The sequence below is a fragment of the Amblyomma americanum genome, chromosome 1 (genome assembly GCF_052857255.1).
Source record: "Amblyomma americanum isolate KBUSLIRL-KWMA chromosome 1, ASM5285725v1, whole genome shotgun sequence".
Taxonomy (NCBI): domain Eukaryota; kingdom Metazoa; phylum Arthropoda; class Arachnida; order Ixodida; family Ixodidae; genus Amblyomma; species Amblyomma americanum.
The window spans coordinates 441,326,384-441,351,248 of NC_135497.1; the positions used below are offsets into that span (position 1 = coordinate 441,326,384).

Below are 24,865 nucleotides of genomic sequence, written 5' to 3' on the forward strand. Positions count from 1 at the left end.
CCAGGATATGACTAACTTTTGGCCTTCAACCCTGCGAACTTCTTGATATCTATCAATGTTGTTTTAAAAAAAAATGTTCCCCGCAACAGATGACCTAGTCCGTCTACGAAATACTGTAAGAGAAGCTTTTATCCATAAATAACACTCTCTTGCCGTCTTTTTTGTTTAGAAAAACATACCATCTAAACCAAGTTGCACCGTTAATGTTGGATTACAATGTCTATAACTAACACCCCTACACCCCTCGCAAAGGGTGACTTTAGATAGCAAAGTCTTCATATAAAGGGCACTTTCTCACAATACCACCCTCCTTTACCCGAAGCCGTGAAATGTGTTTTACTTAACTTACACCCTTTTATAATGAGTGCAGTAGTCTCACTGCACCTTTAACTCCCTGTTTGAATTTTTCACTTTTATGCTGTGTCATTCATTTTAGACACTTTTCAATGTGCTCTTTATTATATTTAATTGTATCAGTTGACATTGTAGCCACACACACATGTAATATATGCTAGAGACAATAGCTCGGCTTTTCCTTTTCATTCCGAAAGCCTAGAAGATGCGAAGTGAATTCAAAAAGGTCAGGCACATTACACTGCATGCTCCGGCAAACATTTATTGATGTTAACTAGCAAATTCAACTTTTTGCATTCTTACAAACCATCAGACACTGCACTTTTACTCAGTCACATAAACATCCAGAAATTGGAGTTGAAATACGGAACAAAAGCTGCAGGCTCCTGGTTTGTAGCTCCTGTCGAACTGGCAGTACGCCTCGTAAATTCATTTGCAGTCTTGGAAGCATCAGCGACCTTTGTTCTCCTGTAAAAAAACAGAAAAAAGAACAAAATAAAACTTGCACTTTTTGCGAATGGTAGCATTGGTGCTATGTATGTTTTCAAATTTAGGGCAGTGAAAGTTGTCACCACTGGCTTGCAAACTTTTTTTCATACTTCAAAAGCACTAAACCATTGCTCGAGTTCTTCCCAGATTTAGGTCATTCTCCCATACCATATTTGTAGAACAGAATGCCATTATACTAGAAAACACCACCTTCAGAATAAAAAAGTTCTTGACCTCATGATGTGACAGACGAAGAAGAAGAAAAAGAACTTGGAAAACGAATGACAAACTGGTGCCTCAAGTTTGTTTTTTTTTTAAGTTATTTCTTGTTTACATATGTCTATTGTTGAACTTTTCTGTGAATTCTTTTGCCTGTTTCCTTTTGACTGTACTTCATTGATTTTTGTACCTTGATAAAGAGAGAAAGAGGCTGAGAGGGAATGGCAGCCACGCCTGCTTGGGTGGACATACTTTACTAGATATATGACTTTAGAATGGAGGGGGCAGATGCCCATCACAGGAGGCCCTCCAGCCAATGGCATAGACTGATTTTCATGAAGCCATGGTTTTTGTTAAGTCATAAAACCAGCAGTGGTGACTTCTCTTCCATCTGCTGTACCCTACAATGTCATGCTAGAATTTCCAAAGGGCCATCTTGAAGTTCATGAGAATCAGTTGATGCCACTGGTAGTGGGGGGAGACTCCTTTGAGAAGATTTGGGGCTTTTTTCTTCAGTTGTAAGGGGCTATAGCTTACCATACGTTGAAATGAATCGACAGTGCTTTTTACACGAAATATATGTACATCAATAGATGTGCTCTTACGTTGCAAAGTGGGGAGGAATACTTTTGCCTATATACTTGCTGTCGTGGTGCAGGGGCTCACTCGAACCTGGGCTCCTTCAGGTAGCGTGTCCGAGCCTTCGGGCTGAGGAAATATGCAACTTGAAGTTTGGGACAACGAAAAACAAGCGGGTTTACTGACACTTCAAAGAAACTTGTTTACACAATTTAGAACAGAGCAAAGTTAATAGCGTTGAGCGATCGTTCTCACTCAGGTCGCCTGTACATATCCCAAGGCTCCGCCCCTCCATTAATCGGCGGCCAATTCAACACGTGGCACAGATCAGAATATTGACAGCACATAGTACGCGGAGGCGCTCGTAGGAATAGGCGAGGAGGATTCGGGGGTCCGCTGCTACCAAGTACAGTAGAGAAGCACGTCTCTATCGAAAACAGGTGATTCGTGCGGGTGCCGCAGTCACTCATGCGACGGGTCCTCTTCCCATGAGTCGGCTTCTGTCAGTCACGGCGAATCACACTAAGGCACCGTCCCCTCTTCCCTCGGTCGTCTTGCGCATCGTCGGTCGCGTGTCGCGGCGAACCAGACAAAGGGAAGGCCATCTTCCCTCTCCATAATATCGTGGAAAAGACTCCGCACGTAGGTTCCCAAAGACATGTTTTTTCAACGGGGTCAACGAGAGGTCAAACGACGTGTCCCCAGCAGGGTTGTAACAGCTACCTCCCCAGCCAGATGAGGATCGGCGGGTAGCAGTCACCGCTGCTGCCCGAAGAGACCAATTAATAGCTTGCAGAAGAACCAACCCTTCTCCCTCTCATGTAACATTGTCTTCTTGACGTTGAACAGATTCTGTGAGGGTTCACTGAAACTTCAACCTCATGCTCAAGACAGCACTCAGCCTTCCTCCAAGAAGACCAGTTCAAAGATGGTTTATTACAATCTGGTTAAGCTAGCTGTTGGAGAAAAGCCCGCACTAAAAACTCTCAGGACCCACGTATGCTGAGAAACCCAAACATGCTACTACATACATTCGCATGCATAAAAGCACGAAATAAAAACTTAAGTAGAAATTTTAGTTACCTGAAGAGCACCCCGGACGACTTACAAAGATCTACTACGTGCGTTCGCGTTTCCATTCACTATTCCCTCCTTGTACTTTATGTCGAAATGATACTGCTGCAGAATCAAGATCCACCTCAGAAGGCGATCGATCTTTGATGTCGCGGTTTGCGGACAGGAAAGTGGGACAATGGTCCGTTTCTAAAATGAATTTAGCGCCTGCCTTCGAGATAGCATTGTAGTTTCTAGATAGCCCAAGCAATGCAAGCGCACCCTTTTTCTGACGAGCAGTACACCATCTCTAGAGAGCTCATTCGCCTCAGGTAGAGAATTGGATGTTCGTTACTATCGTCATCTCTCTAGCAGAGAACGGCACCTAGTCCTCGATCACTCGCATCACAATGGACCGTGAGTTCTCTGCCATAGTCAGGAGCTCTCAAAACCGGGCGTCTAATCAATACTGCATTCAGGTTTAAGAAGGGGGCTTCCTTCTTTTCATCCCAAGCTACATTGGTCCGCTCTGCTCTGCGGAGAGCATTGGTCAGGGGGCTTGCCAAAGCGGAATAATCACGGGAATAGTGATTGTAACATCCCTTAAGCCCTAAGAATGTCCAAATGTGCATCGTTGTTCTAGGCCGTGGGCAGTCTTCTACCGCAGATATCTTAACCTCACCGGGTTTCCCGAAACCTTGGCCTACGTTGTGACCTATATAGACGACTGTTGCCCTCACAAGGCAATACTTCTCGGCTTCTACAGTGAGCCCAGCTTGACGCAAACGGCTCATGACTGCTCTCAAATGAAACAAATTGTGCGCCCATCAATCTGAGAAGACAGCAATATCGTCCAAGTAGGGCACCGCAAATAATTTACAGCCGTTTATAACCCTGTTCATTAGACAGGAAAAACAATGTAGAGCATTTTTGAGCTCGAAGATCATCATTGTTGGTTGATAGCTTCCCGTTGGAGTAACGAAAGCTACGTATCTACTGGCGCGCTCAATGAGCGGTACTTGCCAGTATTTTCGAGTAAAGTCTAGCGTAGTTACATAGGTTGCTCGACTAACCTGTTCCACTCTCTCGTCGGTATTGGGGATAGGGTACACTTGATCCTTGGTGACAACATTGAACCTCCGGTATTCCACTACAGGCTTTGTGTCTTTACCTGGACTTTTCCACCAAGATCATATTCGCTTTTGGGTTGCTGGATTACTCCTAATTCCAGCATGCGTTTTACCTCCCTGTCAAGGATATCTCTCTGTCTTGGAGAGTCGATAGTACCTTGACCGCACTGGCTCCTCGGAAGTTAGATCAATATCCTTCTGAATCATATCAATTCTGCCTGGCCTACGAACCAGTCATCAAACTCTATCAGTTCGCCGAGATCAGACAACTGTGACTCTCTTAATTCTCTCCGCTCAGTCCTCGTGCGGAATTCATGCGGGCTGCTTTCCTCTCTGCTTAGACAGATAAGGTTGTTTTACATCGCCTCAGGAAGGTTCAACGTTAGATTTATTGCGGCCTCCCTCTGCACGTAAGGCTTCATTAGATTGCAGTGGTAAATGCGCGCTTTACGCCCTTCTAGGGTTTCCACCACGTAGTTTGTGTTAGAGAGCTTGACAGTTCCTTCAGCAGGCCCTTCCCACTGTACTTCGAGCCTATTCTGCCTTGAAGTTCTAAGTAATAGTACCTTGTAACCGATACAAAACGTCCAATGTGGGGCTGTCCGATCATAGTAGACCTTAGAACGAGCCTGGGCTGCTTCGTGCTGGCCTCCACGACTTCTTTAGTGTTACGTAGACGGTCTAGTAGACAACACGAACTCTTTAAAGCAGACAGCTGGGCTAGTTGGTGATCTTTAGATTCAATGCACACGGTAACTGCGCTAGAGACACAGACAAAGATAGAAGGACACCACGAACGCTAACATCAACTGGCTTTATTCCAGACAGGCACATGAATATATAGGCAAACGTATGTACATCAGATCACACCCTAAAGCGCTTGTGCAATGGCACCTTCTTGTTCAGGAAATGTATTTCTTCAGATGACAGTGATACCGATTGGTTGCTTACGCAAGGCTGTCGTTCTATGTGAATGAGAAATGCTTCCAGTATTTTGGCGTTGTTTTTGATCTGAGCTTACAAAAATGACACTGGTCTAAATAAATATCGGAGAACATTTATCCTTACATCGTTTGCAATGTGCCGCCAAGTGTCCCGGACCTGATAATGCCTCGACAGCCAGCATTCTGTTCTAAGCATGCGCTTTAGAACAGAATGCCACCTTTCTACACTGTTGCTCTGCGGATGATGGATTGAGCTGTGTACTATCTTAATGCCGCAACCGGTCTAGAAATGAGGTGGTGAGGGCACTAGTAAATACACTACCCTGATCTATTTGGATCTCGGAAGAGAATCCAACACGGGCAAAGACTGATAACAGTGAATTCACACACTCTCAGACGTCCCCTAGCACAGCCTGACAGCCACTGGAAACTTCGTGGCAGGGCATAACATGGTGAGGATATAACGACACCCAGGACTCTGTCAAGGGAAGTGCCCAACTACATTTATCACCAACCAGTGAAATGGCTCAGTAATGATCGGTACTAAAACCATCGGCACTTTCCATTTGTCGAGCGCTTTTCCGACCCCTGACATCTGTCGCATGGCCTTACAATACGCTCCATGTCCTTAAACCCTCCAGGCCAATAGAATTCTTGTAAAAGCTTCTGCTTTGTTCTCCTGATTCCAGGTGGCATGACCACGAATTGTCGTGGGAAAGTCGCAGTAAGTCTTGTCGGTACTTCTGGGGAACGACTACTTGGCCTCGCTCCACTCCATGCTTGTCCTTTTATACGCGATAAAGCACACCGCCTCTCATTTGGAAAGCTATACTCTTTTTATTCACTTACTCGTTCTGGGGAGCTTTCTGATCTCTGTATCGTCAGGTCATTTGCTTGTTCCATTTCAAGCTCTTCTTGGTTCGCACTCAGAAGCGCCGTGAAACTGCTTGACACTGGCGGCAAAAAACCACTCTCTAGGATTTCCTCGTTACGCGTATCGTCATGCCTACTGCCAGCTGACCGACGCAATTTTCTGAACCTTGTTCATCTATTTTTGCCCCAAGATTAATGGCTGTTTCCTCAGCAGTAGTATTCCCAGGAGTAAGCTGTGTTGCAAGTTCTCGCGCCTTTGAACGTGTTAAGGCCTTTACAACACTGTCTTCAAAGTGAATCCCCTCCCTCACGCAATAATTTATCTGATTTGTTGGACCACAAACACGGTTAGCATTTAGGTTGCTTTCCTGAAGCGGCGGATTTGGTTGTAAGCGTGCCGAAAGAGCCCTCAATTACCACTGTCACTATAGGCAAGCACACGCTTTGGCCTTCCACTACCTATCGGGTCCATGCACATTGGCCTGTGTAATAGATGGTGACACATACGACGAATGGACAACGTCCATCTTTTGAATGCTTCCCGTTCACTACCAGGTCATGCTTTTAAGGTTCCAAGAGCTTCATGTCTTGATCGCAGTTACTGGCATACGAGAACGCAACCTTTTCTTTTTGGCCGTTCACTGCTATGAGACCCGGCTCATTGCATCTGTAGCAAGTGAGTGGCCTCCTAGCCTCAAACGCGACTTCTTCTTCAGCGCTTTGGCCACTTTTGCACCGTTCTCATTGTCTTCCTTTCTTTGAGGTTTATCGGAAGAAAACTCGTTCGTTTTTCTCGACTGTAGACTTCACGAAGTGCCTCTCGTGACGGTAATTCGCACTTTCTCCGAAATTATTAGGCCTATCAACTCTAGTCTTGTCAAACTGCCATTGCGAAGTGTACTCCTCAATAGATTCGGCAGCTTTTCAGCTTTTGTCGCAGACGTTACATTGTTCCTGTCCTGTACCCAATTTCTTTTTCCCCTTCAGGAAGGCAGTTGTAAAAAGGCTTCAACAAAACTCTCTCAAGTACAGCGTCCCCGTCGCTATAGGACTCAGTGCTCTTTAGCCACTCGACCAAGTTAACTTTCAACTTGCACAAAAAAGAGGATAGCTGTCTTCCCTCGACTTCTCAGCCCACTTAAATCATTGCCTTAACGCTTCGGCACTGTCTGTACTTTCAGATGCCACGCCTTCACCTTCTTGTAGTTGTCCGCGTCCTCTTTGCTGAGCAGCGTGACACCTCCGCTGCCTCCCAGGGCAGAACAGTCAGTAGTATCTCGACTGAGGGACTGTTCCTCGCAAATTCGTCCAAAATTTACTAGATACAGACAGATATCCTCTGATACCACGTATGACTACATGTTTCTAGACGTCTTGAACCCTGCCTCCTTGTTCAGAAGAGGTACCGCTTGCTGGGGACAATTGTCCGACCTCTTGCTCAACTTGAAGTTTGAGAAAATACGGGTTTACTGGAACTTTGAAGAAACTTATTCACATAATTTAGAAAAGAGCAAACAGTAAAATGTTAAAAGCTCATAGCGTCGACAGGCTGGATAAGCTTTGTCGCCAGGGCTCAAAGCGATCGTTCTCACTCAGGTCGCATGTTAAATATGCCAAGGCTCCACCCCTCCACCAGTCGGCGGCCAATTCAACACGTGGCACAGATCAGAAGAATGACGCAGCACATAGGACAGTGAGGCACTCGCGGGAATGAGCGAGGGGGATTTAGGGGTCCGCTGCTACCTCGCACAGTAGAGCGGCACGTCTCTATCGAAAACAAGTGATTCGTGCGGGTGCCGCGGTCACTCTTGCGGCATGCCGTGGGTCGGCTCCTGTCAGTCACGGCTGGTCTCTGGAAGGCATCGTCCCCTATTCCCTCTGTTGTCTTGTACATCCTTGGGCGCGTCTCGCGGCGACCCAAAGGGAATGCTATCTCCCCCTCTCCATAAGAGCGTGGGAAAGATTCCGCAGGTAGGTTCCCAGAGACATCCTTTTTTTCGCGGGGTCAACGAAAGGTCAAACGATGTGCCCCCAGCAGCGTGGTAACAATGCCAGTGTGCCGCATGCATATTGGCCTTTGAAACACTTGCTTTGGAAGTCGGGTACTTTCAGAATTTTGTTTGAACTGCGCTGAAAAGCACAGCTCTACTTCAATGAAATTTATTCGAACTTGAGCAACTGGCATAGCCATATATTCATGGCAGCCAGTACTACTTAACTGCTGTGATGTCATTAGTATGGTAGGTGAGCGAACGAGGAGTCCATTGCACAACCCGTGTTGTGTTGTGTTGGGTTTTATGGCATATAGGCAACTAAGGCCAACATGCGCCAAGCTCGAGGTATAAGAGAAATCTCTGGATGATTTTATAGAAATGTGAAAAACGATGCTGGTGCAGAGTGCTTAAATAGTTAAATTAGCTCATGATGATGAATTAAAAAGATGCTAGAAAATGGGTACTATTAAAAACGTTTAAAGTGGGTCGGGTCACCTCAACAGTCATCCTTACCAGGGTAAGGATCTCGAGGCTTCCAACCAATCAAATACAGACCTCACCCTTTGTCTCAGGAATGAGAAATAGCTGAGGTGTATCAGGCGAAGTACTGGGTCATGATTTAAATATTTTTAAGAAAACCAGCTTCTGTTAAAAATCTAAAAACACAAGAAATGTCCATAATTGCGTTATCGCTCAAGAGCAGTGCTGTTTGAAAAGGGATGCATTGGTTATAAAACGGAGAAAAACACATTTTCCGTAGCCTTTCCAGTTTAGAGCATGAAATTAAAATGTGATTCACTGTAAGTTCATCTCCGCATGTACAAACTGGTATGTCTTCTTTCTTTAGCAGAATGTTGTGCGTAAAGTGTGTGTGACCTATCCGGAGACGGCAGATAACGACATCTTTGATACGTTTCTGGTGCGCACATGACTTCCATTAACCTAGGACGGGTTTTATTAACTGTAGTTTGTTATTTAGTTCGTTCTTCCAAGTGGACTGCCATTTTTTCCTTGCATTATAGGTATTAAGTTCATGCAATCTCTTTAGGGCACATTTATGTTTTTAATTTGCTTGTCACAAGCTTGAGCAACGCACAAATCTGCTCTTTCATTGCCCTTTATGCCGACATGACTTGGTACCCAGCAGAGTCTTATGTTTTGTCCTTGAGCTATGGCAGTTGTAATGTTGTGTATGAGGTCGCCAAGCACCGAAGTTATTGGATTTTTAGGATGAAGGGCTGTCAGCACACTTAGCGAGTCTGTGTAAATAATACTTTTGGGTAGGTTCTTGTTTAGTATTTTTTCTATGGCTACACAAATGGCGTAACATTCCGCAGTGAAGATGGAAGCGCGCTGTGGAAGTCTTACTATTTTATTCCAATTTCCCTCTACAACTGCACTTCCAACGTATGCATCTGTTTTTGAACCGTCGGTATAAAATGCTGTGAAAGTAGTGTACTTTTCCTCGAGTGTGAGCAATTCTTGTATTATATGTTGTTGCGGAATTTGTTTCTTACGGAACTGTGTTAGAGGGAAATCACAGATTTCATGGAAATTGTGCCGTGGCGGCAGTGGACCTCGCCTTCGGGCAATCTTTGGCAATACGTCTAATATGCTAAGGTTCCGGCACATCTCTTCCAATCGCAAGAGGAGAGGACGAGTAGCTTGCGGCTTGCTGTTGAGTGTTCTAGAAAGGCACTTTGTGGCGATAGGGTAACAAAGATGTTTAACCAGTGAACGGATTTTTAGAATGCATGAGCATGTGAGTATGGCTCTTCTATCTGTAAGCGATGGTTCATTGGTCTCTGCATGGAGACTGTTTATGGGTGATGTCCTATATGCACGAGTGGAGAGACGTAAACCTAAATTATGTACTGGATCTAGTCGGTTGACGTACGATGGTTTCGCTGACCGATAGACTACGCATCCGTAATTCAGGGCAGAGCGTACTACAGAGCGGTATATTTGTAAGAGACATGTCCTATCGGCTCCCCAGTGTTTTCTCGACAGCACTTAGAGTATGTTCAGGGATCGGGAAGCCTTCTTTTTCAGCGCATTTATTTGAGGCAGGAAGGTGAGCTTTCTGTCGAATGTATTACCTAGAAATTTATGTTCTTTTTTCACGGGTAAGTCTATTTCGTTCAGGTGTAGGGTGGGATCTATCTGCATGCCTCGTCTGAGTGAGAAAAGAATGGCCACTGATTTCTGTGGAGAAAAACGGAAGCCATTGTGGTCTGCCATATTGCCAGTTTATTTATTGTAGCTGTATCTGTCGTTCACATGTTGATGTATTCGAGGATGTGTAAGCTATCTGGAGATCATCTACTTAGACAGAATACATTACGGCCCTTGGGATTATTTTCCAGATAGTATTCCTTTTTACAATCAAGAGTGTTGTGCTCAAAATACATCCTTGAGGTATTCCGTTTTCTTGGATAAACTTCCTTGAAAGGGTTGAGCCTAGGCAGACGTGAAGTGCACGGTTAGACAAAAAGTCTTTAAGGCAATTCAACATCCTGCCGCGGATGCCCAGTTCAGCCGCCAAGTCCTGAATAATCCCAAACCTCCACGTTGTGTCATACGCCTTCTCTAAATCGAAGAAGACAGCGATACAATGCTGTCTGTGTACAAAAGCCTCACGAACAGTGTATTCAACACGCACCAGGTGGTCGGTGGTGGAGCAAGCCTTTTTAAAACCGCATTGATGGACATCCTGAAGCTCCCGGCCTTCTAACACGAATGATAGTCTGATATTCAATACACTTTCAAAAGACTTCGCTAGACAGCTAGTCAGAGCTATGGGCCTATAGCTGCTAAGAAGGGTAGAGGGCTTTCCGGGTTTTAATAGAGAAACAATAACGACCATGCTGTAGGTGTTTGCAGCGCACACGAAACACGGACGGACAGAAAAGGGAACGAAACACAGCGCTGACTTTCAACTGAGCTTTATTGGAAAAATAAGCGACTTTTATACAGAAATTTTTATCTTTTTAACATGTGACTCAGAAGATGTCAAAACGTCCTACTACATGTGCCATCTGAAATCACTGATACTCTAGATAAAAACCCTGAAAAAACACGAATGGAAAACACTGAAAGACACGTGCCGCCTAAACCACCTAAAGGGTGTCATGATCAATAACGGTGAAGGAACAACATTCGAAAAAACTACCAAAAACTATGATACCCAAATGCAAAAGCAGGGTAAAGCTGTATATGGGCTCCCGTTGTCACAAAAAAAATAATAAAAAATAAAAGATAAAAGAAAATACATTGATAAAAACAGGGCTGAAACGGTATAAAACACATGAACTAAAACAGCATAAGACCCATTATTTAAAGAGTGTTGAAATTTACAGGTGCGCGCCTGCGGCCTGCAAGAATCCAAGTTCTTTATCCAGGAGTACTAAGGACACAGCGCTGACGCACCTGTCCCCTTTCTGTTGGATGGCTTTTGCCTCGATAATCTCCCTCGTGGTCTGATCCAACAGAAATCCAACAGAAATCCAACAGCCATCCAACAGAAAGGGGACAGGTGCGTCAGCGCTGTGTCCTTAGTACTCCTCGATAAAGAACTTGGATTCTTGCAGGCCGCAGGCGCGCACCTGTAAATTTCAACACTCTTTAAATAATGGGTCTTATGCTGTTTTAGTTAATGTGTTTTATACCGTTTCAGCCCTGTTTTTGTCAATGTATTTTCTTTTATCTTTTAATTTTTTATTTTTTTTGTGACAACGGGAACCCATATACAGCTTCACCCTGCTTTTGCATTTTGGTATCAAAGTTTTTTGGTAGTTTTTTCGAATGTTGTTCCTTCACCGTTATTGATCATGACACCCTTTAGGTGGTTTAGGCGGCACGTGTCTTTCAGTGTTTTCCATTCGTGTTTTTTCAGGGTTTTTATCTAGAGTATCAGTGATTTTAGATGGCACATGTAGTAGGACGTTTTGACATCTTCTGAGTCACATGTTAAAAATTTTGTATAAAAGTCGCCTATTTTTCCAATAAAGCTCAGTTGAAAGTCAGCGCTGTGTTTCGTTCCCTTTTCTGTCCGTCCGTGTTTCGTGTGCGCTGCAAACACCTACAGCATAGAAAACCAACTAGCCCAAGAAAAGACGATTCTAATAACGACCATCTTCCAGGCTTCGGGAAGTTTCCCTGATACCGAAACTTTGTTTAAAAAAATTAAAAGCGCCTCCACAGCCGCTTCAGAAAGATGAGCCAGCATTTGATAATGTATTTCATCTGAGCCAGGTGCAGTTTGCTTACCAGCGGACAGTACTCTATTAATTTCTTGGATTGTAAGTAGGTTATTATAGGGCTAATTTGAACTGCCACTTGTCGAAAGTCTTTGTTTTTCAGCTGCGTTTTTGTATTTGAGGAATGCTTCTCTGTAGTGAGATGAACTGGAAACTGAAAAAAAATATTCACCCAAAATATCTGCCTGTTCTTCTAAATTTGTATGCCAGGGGTTGATAGATGCGGAACTGTGAATGGGGAGTAGCTGCCATTTATCTTTTTTACCATCTCCCCCATTTGCTTTGACGTAATTGAGCTGTTTATTGAGGACACGTAACCTTGCCATAAAGTGTTTTCTGAAACACGGCGAAGAAACACGGCGAGCTTTTGCTCATGCATTTTTAAAGCTTGTTAAATTCTCCTGCGTTGGGTACCTACGAAAAATTCCCCAAGCTTTGTTTTGTTTCTTTTTTGCATCTCTGCATTCCAGTGTATACCAAATCTTCTGATTCTGCTTTACTACTCCAGATTACCGAGGAATTGCTAGGCGTGCAGCGTTTAAAATACAGTTTGTGATAGCTTCACTCAGTTCGTCTATGCTGAGATCATCTGAAAATATTTTATCTAAGCTGTTCCTTTCTCTAAAAAGTTCCCAGTCGGCTAATTGGAACTTCCACTGTCGTGGTTTCGTTGGGGGGACTTGTGGTGGGGATGTTAGGCTTATTAATACAGGGCGGTGATCGCTGCCGTGTGGGTTATCGATGACATCCCATTTAAAATCACAAAAGAGAGAGGGCGAAGTAAAAGACAAATCTATGGAACTCATTTTTCCCGTGCTCGGAGAGCAGTATCTATCTTTGCCGGTGTTAAGAAGGCAAACATTATTACTTAGAATAAAATCTTCTAAAATACGAGCTCTTGCATCAGTGTGTGCACTGCCCCAAAAACCGGAGTGGGCATTAAATCACCAACTAGCAGATATGGCTCTGTTAGCTGATCTAAAAGGGATTCTAAATCATGAAGTGTTACTGTTAGGTGTGGCTCAAGGTATACGGTACATATTGTCAGTGTTTTAAAATGAAGAATGGTGACTGCGACGGCGTCGTATTTGGTTTTAAGTTTGATCTCGCGGGTTGCCACACCATTCTGTCTGACAATGGCAACACTTCCAGAAAGTTTGCTTGCTTGCTCTCGGTCACACCGAAAGGTATTGTACTTGTTTAAAATATTTCTTTGTTTTGGACCTAAGTTGGTCTCCTGTAAGCATAAAGCCACCAGGGACATTGTGTTTAAAAGCTCTTTTATGTCAAGTAGTTATTCATTAGTCCTCGGCAGTTCCACTGTATAAGGAATGCCATATTTGACGAGTGCAGTTAAAACTTAGGGTACCGGTTTTGGGGGTGCCAATACCGGGGTCTTTTTTTCTTTTTCGCTCCAGGGAGCTGTGCTTCTGCTGCAGCAAAGGTGAGGTGTCTATCGCCTCACTAGAGGCTCTCGACCTCCGTGGTGAACCCGCAGTTGTACGGTTTGTGGGCTTCTCCCGACTGGGGGATGCCTCACGGGCGGCCGACTGAGGGGACGGCGAGCCCTTGCTGAGAGGTCGCAGGGCAGCCTTCGCTGCGTCTGCTGGGGGTGGGGGTGGCCCTTCCTGAGGCTTTGCCTGGGCTGTGGCTGAAGCCTGGTGTGGTGTTCCGCCCCTGCGCACCACATCGGCGAAATTTGTTTTTGCCGTGAACTGGAAGGCTGATGGGAGTCTTTTTCGTGCTTCCTGATAAGATATATTTTCCTTTGTCTTTATTGTTTTTATTTCCTTCTCTCTCTTCTGGGTAGGACATGACCTCGAGTACGCGCGGTGATCCCCTTCGCAGTTCGCGCAGTGGTGAAGCATTGCAATCGACGGATTCATGATTGTTTGACGAACATTTGGCGCATGTTTGGCGGCCACGAAAGCTCTGTGAGCCATGGCCAAATCTTTGACATTTGAAGCAGCGTCTGGGGTTTGGGATGTACGGTCTTACATTTATTTTAAGATATCCTACTTCTATGGCTTCGGGAAGTTGGCTGGAGGCAAAGGTCAGGACTATGTGTCTTGTTGCTATTTCCTTGTCATCTTTTCGGATTTTAATACGATGGAATTCGGTGACGTTCTGGTCTTTCAGACCCTCCAACATGTCTTCTTCAGAAAGTTTCAGGAAATTGTCTTCAGATATTACTCCTTTCCCTGTGTTTAGTGATCGATGTGCAGTAATGAATACAGGAATGTCTCCAAAGGACACTATGGTTGGTAGTTTGGAAAATTGCACTTTGTCTCGGATTTAGAGGAGTAAGTCGCCACTGGCTAGCTTCGCCACATTGTAGCCAAGGCCCAGGGCGTCGGTAAGAGATTTAGAAACAATGAATGGGGACATTTTCCTAGCTGGTTGATCTGGATTTTCACTATATACGTCATGGTACCTAGGGAAAACTTCTTTTGTTCATTGCAGGAACTGCGTAGTGGCATCGGTCCGCCCTCGTTTATGAGGGCGATCATTTAATCAAGGAAAGGGATCCATAAAAAACAGCTATTTTTGGCTGCGGTGGCAGCCACCCACCACGGAGCCCAACATGGGGACGGGACAGGAGGTTGCAAGCAAGGCCTGCCCGCGTCAGCTGTACACCGCAACTATAACCGCAACTATAACCGAAAGGTAGTTCGGCACACAAGGTTAACCCTCGCCGCCAGGAAAAAAGGAGAAACCAAGAAGTGAGTAGGGGATAGGAGTGTTGTGAGAAAGAAGATAGGAAAGTGAAAGATGCAGGCGAGGATAGGAAAAGGCGACTGCCGATTTCCGCCGGTCGGGTCAGGCCGGAGGTGCCGTCTACAGGAAGCTGGGGCCAAAGTGGTGTGTTGCCTCCACTGAGGTGCCTTAAAGGTCCAAACGCTCGGCATCGATTGAACCAGGATCCCCTTTTCCCCGGACACGGCGATGCCGCGCACGGCGAAACGTGGGTTCTCGGGTCCGTGGTGATGCACGGTTCACCATCATCCCCCTGCGGGGATGTCCCTGCGGATGCTCGGGAACCCGCGGTGTCGCCACTCACCGACGCCTGCAAGCTGCAGACGCCCCCCTGCGGGGTCATTGCACAATGCAAAGAATCAAGTGTATAAGATACGAAAAAGGAATGGGAAAATTAGCTTAGCGCAGTAACATTCTACAGTGCTCTTTAATTTAGCGGGGCATTTTATGCACTTAAAAATTTTTCAGAATTAAATGGTCCCAGCTTCGTTTTATGCTGCATTTTTCGTCACAATGCAGTCACAGCCACCTGAAAAGCTGTAGTTCTTAATGCACACCTACCCGGAATGTTTTTAAATTGTGAAAGAGAATGTTCACGACTCCTCCTGTGTTGAATTATTGAGGTTGTTCCTCGCCATACCATCAAGCAAGCCATCCACGTTCGGGTAGGGGGAATTATTTCCCATCATCTGCACTGAAAAGAAAAAAAATCATAAGTTAAAGAAAAGCAGCGAAATGCAACAATATTCTTTTAATACTGCAACATTAGCAAATGGCACTGACACAGAATTGCGCGGTCCACAAGGTCTATGAAAACATACTTTTTGCTTTCAAAATGAATTCTCGGAAGTTGAACTTCTGCGTCAAAAAAAAAGAGGGAAGAAGAAAATGGTCAGCTTTATATTTATTTTTCTAGCAACACTGACACTGCACCCAAAAAGATGGGCCAAATTATTTTTAATGTGGGTAAGAAATGATAATTTTCAAATGTGCGCCAGGCACATAAAGGCAATTAACAAAAACTAAAATTAAATAAAAACATGAAAAATCAACCCTCTGTCTTCCTTTAAAATAAAAAAAAAATACGTGGCTGCCTGACACAGCTCAGTCACAGTGTAAATTTAAATTGCATTTCTAGAAAGCACGTGATGTGTGATTGGTCATAACCTGACATGATGTATTATTTATTTTGTTTTTGTAGGCTGCCTTGTGGGCCTTCTGTAAATGCACAAAATTCCGACGGCTTACTAATGCATTTGTGTGATGCTGCTTGCATTCTGCAGTGATCAATTCTTACGTAGCCTGCCGCATACAGTTCTCAGAGGTGACAACTATTTCAGCAAGCGGCTTTCATACCTCTAAAAACAATGAGAAGCTGCTAAGGAAAACGAACTAAAATTACTGAGCACCGGCCAAACATCATCACTTCGAATAATCAGCGGATACGGCCTCAAAACACATGGTGGATATGCCAAGTAAGGAATTGGGTGACCTTGAAATATGACATATTCGTCAAAAATTATTGTCCGGGCATAATACTGCAAAGCTCCCTGGCCTAGACTACTTCCATTGCCTCGTACCATGTGAATGGCAGACTCCGCCTAGCACATTATGCAGCGCCAAACAGACCGAGCTGAGCAGGCGCCCGACGGTTACCGGCATGTCAAGACCATGTCGGTGCACGCCGAGGGTGGGGAGGGAGGGGCGAAGCGTGGCGCCGACGGCAAGCGGTGCCGGCGAACGAGTCAGCAGCACGGGGACCATTGCGAGGACGATGTTTATCAGAAAGGGGAACTGGAAGGGAAGCGGCGCCGGTAGTGGCGGCGCGACGCCGCCATTACAATATTCCTGCACATGCACCTTAAGCCAACGTTATAGATATTAGAGTTATAGCATATCGTTACCGTGTTTACGTTACCGTTTACCGGGCCAGGCTAGCATTTACCTAGCCCAGCACTTTACGGTATCGCTTTGGCGTTTGCGGGAAGTTAGCGTTTGCCCACAAACAACCTAGAGGCGAGCTGCGAGACAGCCGTCGCCGAGCCAAGCCAAGATAGCCAGCTCGGAGGAAGGAGGCATGGCGACGCATGCAGTGTGCACATCCGAGCATGACATGAATATCCGCCCGTGTATCGAAAAGGCGGATGATGCCAGCCGCAGTGGCATCTTGAGAAATAATGTGGTGCTGCGCAGGGTGCGCTACCACATCAGCGACGACCTCCCTTTTCTACGCGAGGTCGTCAACTTAAATCCGTCTGCGGACCCGTCGCAATGGGGGACTATTGCAGAAAACGTGACCATTGCGACTGGGCGAGATTTTTCTGCAAGAAGCATTAAGGAGCGACTGCTGCTCATGCTGAGGAAGTTTCTTCATAACGAACGGCAGGTGCTGAAGAAGTGCTTACAAAATTATGACTGACATTTTTTTCGCTTTGATTGCCTCAAGCTGCAAAAAGTGACTGCTCGTTTCAAACTAGGTCTGGTACCGAAGAAGTTTATACAGAGCGGGACCTGTTGCTTCACAACGTTGCCGACCTTAGCAAAGAGTTTGGTTGCAATCTGAGACCTGCAACGTGGAGGGTCCCGAAAATGCCCTCGTGCAGAGCTACGGCACGTTCAACAGCCCGCGCCTCAACACAGGACGGCAGGGTGGTTGCAGCCATGCGGTTATATGAAGAGCCTGCGGACCCGGCAGCAGAAGAAAGCGAGAATATTCCCCGTTATCGTAAGTGAGATACATAGCCTTGTGTTGTGTCAGAGCGAGTGTTTATTCAGTGTGTGCGAGCGCTTCTGCGGCATTTCATGAACGGCTACGCACAGGAGACATTTTTGTGCAATACTGCAACTTTATAGACTGAGTAGAAGGCTCTGCCCACAAGGGCACAAGACACTGAGTAATGAAAAAGTTTTGTTTAAATAGTCAAGTAAACGCCCTTCTCTACCCAAATAGACCACAAAATCCACCCTACCATTCACGAGAATATTTGCCAATTTTTGTGACGAATAACTTAATTTATACAACATAGTCTAGGCATGCCAAAAGAACGAACTCATCCTCAGAATAGAAAACCCAAGGCTTCAGCAGTGGTAGGGGGAGATGCCCAGCTCGTAACTTAAAAACCAGCGACTACCGGTCAGTACAACACTGCTGGCGGCGAAGTCCAAGTGAGTCTTTTACTGTAGGATTCCACCCACAAATTATTTGTTCTTAAAAAATGTTCTTCTGCTCCTCATGCTCCTGCATGCATTAAGTGCAATTGTACAATGTGCCTTTCATCATCTTTGCGTGGTGACACATCCTGGAAGATGGCGTGATGGCCATTACATGTTCTTGTACGAACAGGTCACTGCATAAATGGGTGTTTGACTGGTGAGTTGAAATATGATTACTGACATGCTTCAGAAAAACGTTTGCCTAACTTTCAGGCAGGAAAACAGTCAATACATCTGTATAGCAGGGCAGCATTCTATTCTAGACAGGTTTATTTGTCATTTCTCAAGTGCGGAGTGTGACATAGTCAGTGGCCTCTTAATGGACATACGCTTCACTGGAACCTTGAGGTAGCAACATCAGACATTGTGACTGAGTGTAAATAACCGAAAGACCGCGCTATGTTTTCAGCTGCTTTGCTTGCTTAATTCCAGCTTGATATTACCCGTACAGGCAAGCACATTTTAATCTTTTTTTATAGTCTTCTTTGAAAGTGTACAGCACATTTGCATTGTAGTATGAAGAGTCATCAAAAGTTCCAAGTGAGCAGAAGTCATAAAAACCATAATTGCTTGGCACTCCAAGCATGCAACCACCAGTTGAAGGGTGTCCTTTGTAGTTCCCTACGCAACCTGCACAATGCACTCCTCAGTACCTGGCCGTGCCTCTAGGCAGCCAGAAAGTTAAGCTGTCCTTGTTTCTCTTGTTCGGAAGAGTTTTATGGAAACTTGCGTAGTCTTTTTTGGCCATTGCACAAACACTGCTTCAGGATACACATTACGTAGCAGTGAAGTGACGAGAGACTGGTTGCATTGCCCTTAATTCATGATTTTTTCCTTTTAACGAATCGAAGTTGTTCTCTTCACAACTGTTCTGTTTGGTAGTTATACAGCAAAGAAAGCATTGGTTCCATTTTTTGCAAAGCGTGGCAGGTGTCTTCTATCTGTTCGAGTGCCTTTCAGCTTGTTGGTGTTGCATTCTGATAGGGCCATCTGAATGAAAATTCTAATTAAATTTTGTCTAATATTGCAGTGCATAGAAGCAGAATTATCCTGCATCAATTCTCAGCACACTTGACATCACATGCTGGGCAAGGTTTCAAGCTGTTTGCATGTCTAGAGCTTTAACGCAAGCAATGCAGTTGCTCTGCCTCTTCTGTGGTTGCAAGTCTAGTTAATTTTTTAGAACTGCATCATCATGTTTAAACAGCCTTGGTTTTGGTCACTGTCACCTCAAGCTCCCAACCGTTACGCTCGTCCATTTTTCTGCCAATATGCAGTTTGTATGTTCATGCATTTTGTTTGATTGCTGCAAACTATAGCGTGCAAAATTGCTGCGACATGTAATGTCGTAACATTGCTTTCATTTATATTTTTTATCTTCAGGCGACGCTCGGGGATGCATGGATGCAGTTGCTGTGCTGGAAGGAATGTATACGCGTTCACAATCGCCTGCTGCGAGCAGCCAGCTGGAGCTACCAATGGAAACACCTGGCTCTCTGTACCAGCGAATGACCCCAGAAGAGGAAGGAAGCCCGGCGCAGCCCAGCCATTCCTTCAACCAGCAAAGTCCAAGTGACCCTCGGAGCCTCGGGTAAGAGTCAGCGAGGCTGAGAAATGAGTATGCGCTGTTTTGGAGACCAGGAAGGATGTGTGCTTATGCATTGTGTTGGTTGGCTACGACCTAAGATGTGATCAGGACGAACTAGTGGGCTGGATGGTAACACATACCAAGCGATTGCTGGTGCACAAAAAATACGAAGACAGACAGAGAACACACCACAAAGCGCCGCCTCGAAACAGCCCTTCATCACCAGGTGTCCCTGCTCTTGTGTTCAGGCTACTCCTATCCGCTTTTTATTTCCGTCGCTGAAGATATGTTTAGACATCTAAATAAGCTAGCTGCTAACACAGCACAGGAGCCAGCTCGCAACAAGAAAGTAGCTGTGATACCACATCTGTGCGCAAGAAGGTCAATTTAACCGACAATCAGGATAGAAACTGCACCATCAGGCATCAGCAGCTGTTTGTTGCATGTAATAAAAACGTGGTGTATTCAATCTCTTTGCCCTGTGGACAAGCCTACGTTGGCCAGACTGGCAGATGTCTGAATGAGAGGCTCAGGAAGCACAACTACAACGTCACGGTTGCCTCTCGCCACCTAGGCATACATTGCCGTAACTGTAGCCAGTGCAATGAACAAGGTAATTCCTTTGAGCAGACACACTTCTTTCTGTGCAGGTGTGCAGAAAAGACCACAAGGGTAATTGCTGAGGCTGGGGAAATTGTAAAGCTTAAAAAAATTGCGTCTGCACGTACTTTTTATTGTTAAGTGACAAGGAGCGTCATTTCTTGGGCATAATGACGCAGTAAGAATTGCTCTTAGGCTGCCCTTTCACGTGTGTTCTAGCTCGGTTGTGCAGTAATGTTGTGTTTGTGTTTAGCTTATGAAGTTGCCTCGTGTTGCATGTACCGTATTTACCTTATTGTGAGTTGACCCCCGCAAATCATATTTTCGAAAAAAAAACTTCGAAGTTGTTTAAGCTTGGCCTTGAATAGTTGAGCGCAATAGCATTATCCAGTGGTCGCCATTTATCGCCAGACGCTATCGGTTGCTGCGCGCTGCCGTGCCCGTGCGCACATTCCAAAACGAGCATGTGTTAGTCACTGGACAACTCGTACACACTTGCTCCATCATCCTCAGTAGCGCTGCAGTCATGATCGCAGCTGCGGTCCCACAGCACGTCGTTCTAACGTCGCCGTCCTGCGAAATCCCGCACTTCACAAACAGCCGCATCACGACATCGCGTTGAACAGCTGAAAATTTTCCTCGCTGCAGCTGCCACACTTTTATCACCCGTTGTGAACGTCGAACTTGCGGCCTGGCGCGCAGTTCGTTTCTTTAGCGTAAAAAATGACAGCCAACTTGAATGTATCCGTGAACGAGCGCCGGTCGCTTACCGGACACAGGGCACAAATGACGACTGACGAAGCACTGCCTTAAAACTTGTAAAACGCGGCCGGCCGTAGTCAAACGTGTCAGAGGCAAAGAGAAACGAGAAACTGCGCGTGAATGGCGTTGGCTCTTCTGCCGGCTACCGACACTCCCCGGCACCGCTGCCATTCCGAGTGTGGTCGCCGTCTCGATTGGAACAGCGGCCCTTCTATCAACTGCCAACGCTCCCTTGAGCGCCGAGCGTGCATTTGAAAGAAATAAAACGTGTTGGACGCTTTTCTTTTGAAAGAAAGAAAACGTGGGACACTCAGATTACTGATTGCTTCCTGTTAGGAGACATAAATGGGAAATATTGTTTTAAAAAATGTATTTTATTCATTTTCTGGTACAGGCAGAAGCTTGCGTAAGGGCGAAAGGAGCTGAGTTTGAAGTCTGTCACTCTTAGAATCATATTTTCAACAGATTACTAAACAACAGACAGAACACTGATTCAATGATGGTTTTCATGCAGAATTCCTGTGACGTCCAGCAGCCCTCCTGGCCGCCGCGGTGGCTGAGTGGTTATGGTGCTCGGCGGCTGGCCCGAAAAACGCGGGCTCGATCCCGGCCGCGGCGATCGAATTTCGATGGAGGCGAGATTCTGGAGGCCCGTGTACTGTGCGATGTCAGTTCACGTGAAAAAACCCCAGGTGTTCGAAATTTCCTGAGTCCTTCACTACGGCGTCTCTCATAGTCTGAGTCGCTTTGGTACGTTAAACCCCCATAAACCATCCAGCAGCTCTCCTTACCCCTGCTGCCTGGATGAGGCTGAAAGATGTAATATGCAGGGAAGCCGGACAGCTCAACCATTGTACAGCACGTCAACAAGATCCAGCCGGGCAGCTGTGCACAGGGCACCACTGAGGGCTCTGCAGGCAACCAACCAGCGAAGTAGGCCAGTACGAGGTAAGATAGAAATGCTGTTATGTTGTTTGTAATTTTCTGCAAGTGACCGCAAAAGACCAGAACAGGATTCGCAACGAAAATCCAGAACCCCAGTGACAGGGTTTTCACGGAACCGCAAAAAAATGAAACCAGGTTGTAGGACAAATCAAAGACGGCAGTATTGGCCAATTGAACGCGCTTATTGCAGTGCTAGGATTTGAGAAAATCACGCAGCGTTGTCTACCATTTTCTCACACCTGGTCACAACAACTCTCTATTCTAAACTTGCAGTATCGTGTAGCTCTCTCGATCCTAACGAACATACCTAATCAGAACGTCTAATGGCGCTACAGCTGACATAAAGGTTGGTTCTGTTGTTGTTGTTGTTGCCTCAAATACGATCTGGCAGTGGCTCATCATCTTCCTCTGTCACCACTACCACTGTTGTGCGCACCGACATGCTCGGCCACGATCTGCTCAACGATGAACACCTCGGAGGTGGGAACAGCATCGTCCACAGAAACGTAATTCTTCTATGCGATCCTGTTCGTGTCAACCGCTTCCATGGCAGTGTCGAGTTCTTCGCAGCTTTCGATGGATCTGTCCCTTACAGTTCCAGGTTCTGCTGCGCACTCTGCATTGCCAAAACGCTTTGCGAAACAGTTTTTGACTATTGTGGCAGTGACAGCACTCCATGTCATGGCCAAATAGTGCATTGGATCTGGGATGTCTAGGTTTGTAATGCCGTTCGGCTGCTGCCTATTGTCTCCTTAAGATATGCGGAGCAGTTGTCTGAAAAAAGAATGACCTCGCAGCCATCTTCGAGTCCATGTATGACACAAACTCTTCAAAAATTGCGCACGTCATCCACACCTTACTGTTATTCTTGTAGTGGCAGGGCAGGCACCGGATATTTTTCAGGCGACCTGGGTTGCGAAATTTTTGAATGACCCATGGGTTCATCATCTCGGAGCCGTCCAAGTTGCAGAACAACAGCGTGGCGAGACGTTCCTTGCGGCATTTCCCGCCTCGGCAAGCCTCGCCTTTAAGGCTCGGCGTCTTCATTGGCTGTACCTTGAAAAAGAGGCCCATGTCATTCGCATTAAAAATGTCGCTAGGTTCAGAGCCATTTATAACGCACCCCACGGACGGTTTCTAGTTGTCTACGGTAGGATATGCCGTGCCTTTTCTTAACGCGTTCTATTCATTCATTCGATGCACTGAAATCGTAGATCTCGAAATTTTCTGCTATCTCCAGTGCTTTTTTGTGCAAAATAGTTCCGTCTAAATTCACACCTTAGGGTAATGGCATTGGGGTCCCTACTGTGACCCCACAAGTCCTACAGCAGTTGAGGAGGTGCTGCTAACTTGGCCCTGCAGTCCATGCCCGCTGCTTCTTACAGTAGAAACCGGGATACCTTTGGTCAGCGCAGTTTTTTTTTTTCAAGCGGTGTGCAAACATTTTGAAATTTCGAATATCATTTAACAAAATTCACAGGAAAAGCAGACCGAAGAGAGCTATCCAAAATGGCAGCCCGAGCTATAACCATGTGCTGGCGGTTGTTGTTACCTCGGAAGCGATGGCACATACCCGCGGTGGGATATTAACCATTGGGGTATTGGTGGGGTTAGGTGGAGATCCAAACAGGAGAAAAATCTGCTCATAAATAAATATTTAGGAATCTGGGAATACAACGAATTTCTAGTTTTTTATGAGATTGGAATGAAAATCGAGGAAAAAAGGTGTGAGGATTAAAATAAATAAAACGTAATAATCATAAATAAATATTTACATAAAAGTAAAGGGAAAGCAGAGTTTAACACAAAAAGCTCCATGTCTCGATAACATACCTGTGAAGTAGTTTACACACCGGCTTAAGGGCATGTCCTTTGGCGGTTGAACTGAAGGAGATGAGGACGGCAAGAGGACGGCAGCCTAATCGAGCGACGGGAATTTGGGAATACTTTATTCTCAGTCGTGCGAACCGCTCGCTGGAGAGGATGAACTGGTGTAAGGAATCAGCGTCCCCGACGATGCGCGTAAATTCGACGGTGTGAACCCGGAACGGTATAAAGATTGAGACGACGAATCCTGCAGTGGAATAGCAAACCAGGTGCCCGACCCGCACCCAGGGAAGTCTAAAGACAGAACTCTAAGCCTAAGGGGACATTAGACATAACTACCGCTTCAGCAAAAATAAATCAAATCAAATCAAACTATTTTCTTCCTCAAGGAAAGAGAGGGGGTGACAGGTTAAAGCCGCCTAATTGCGGCTTGACGAAGCCCGGTCCCCTGGCCAGCAACACTTGGCCAAACCCCAACACGTGGAACGGCCTCCCCATGGAAGAATTCAAAGGGAGTCCGGAGGAGGCAACAAGATTGAAGACATGATCAGCGGCAGGAACAGCTGCTTCGTGTGAAAAATTATTTCGGAATATATGTAGTCATTTGACCACTGCTGCAAAAAACGTTAGCCACATTAGCCATTTGCCGCCGCTGTTCATCTTCGCAATCAACCCCAGCTGCAGGCGAAGCCATAGTGGCGAGTCAGGGAGACAACAGACACGGGTCATAGTACAGCTTCAAGCCGGACACAAGTACAAGTACAGGTGCGGCCTAAAGTAAGCAGAGCACGCTATTGCCTTCTAACTTCACTTGCTTCCTAATTGAGACTGCAACTTTGATATTTGCGGGCTAATAGTTGACAATAGTTCGCTATCTCGTGAACAAATAGTGCTTCCTCATGTCCTATAGGACAGGCGAGATTACAATAACAACGAAATGGAGCACTCCGTTTAATTGTGCCCGCGCCTCTACAGTCTCGCGGGGACGTTATCTTAAATCTTTTGCGGGTGTCACTGAGACTACATTGTAGTTGACGGCAGAAAGGCGCTTACAACATGGCATCGATGGGTTGAATATGGCCAAAACATCCGTCCCGGATAACCAAACAGGGGCTCAAAAAAGGGCTCGAGACCGGGATCAGTCTGCAGTTGTCAATTTCTTGTAAAGGGTAACGGGCAAGAAAAACTAGTGATGGAAGGTATGCCTGCGTAGATTACTTCTTCTGTCAGCAGTGTACCAAGGGCACAGGAAGTTAATGTTTTGTTTTCAGTAACAACT

General features: G+C 45.7%; 1 protein-coding gene across 1 annotated transcript; it reads left to right on the forward strand.

Moving 5' to 3' along the window:
- The first annotated feature begins 16,600 nt into the window (after positions 1–16,600).
- Positions 16,601–21,662, forward strand: LOC144104048 (uncharacterized). The gene is made up of 3 exons (XM_077636834.1): positions 16,601–17,376; positions 19,248–19,455; positions 21,329–21,662. Exons 1-3 carry the CDS (start codon positions 17,241–17,243, stop codon positions 21,372–21,374), a joined length of 390 nt encoding a protein of 129 aa, XP_077492960.1. The 5' UTR covers positions 16,601–17,240; the 3' UTR covers positions 21,375–21,662.
- The last annotated feature ends 3,203 nt before the right edge of the window (positions 21,663–24,865 follow it).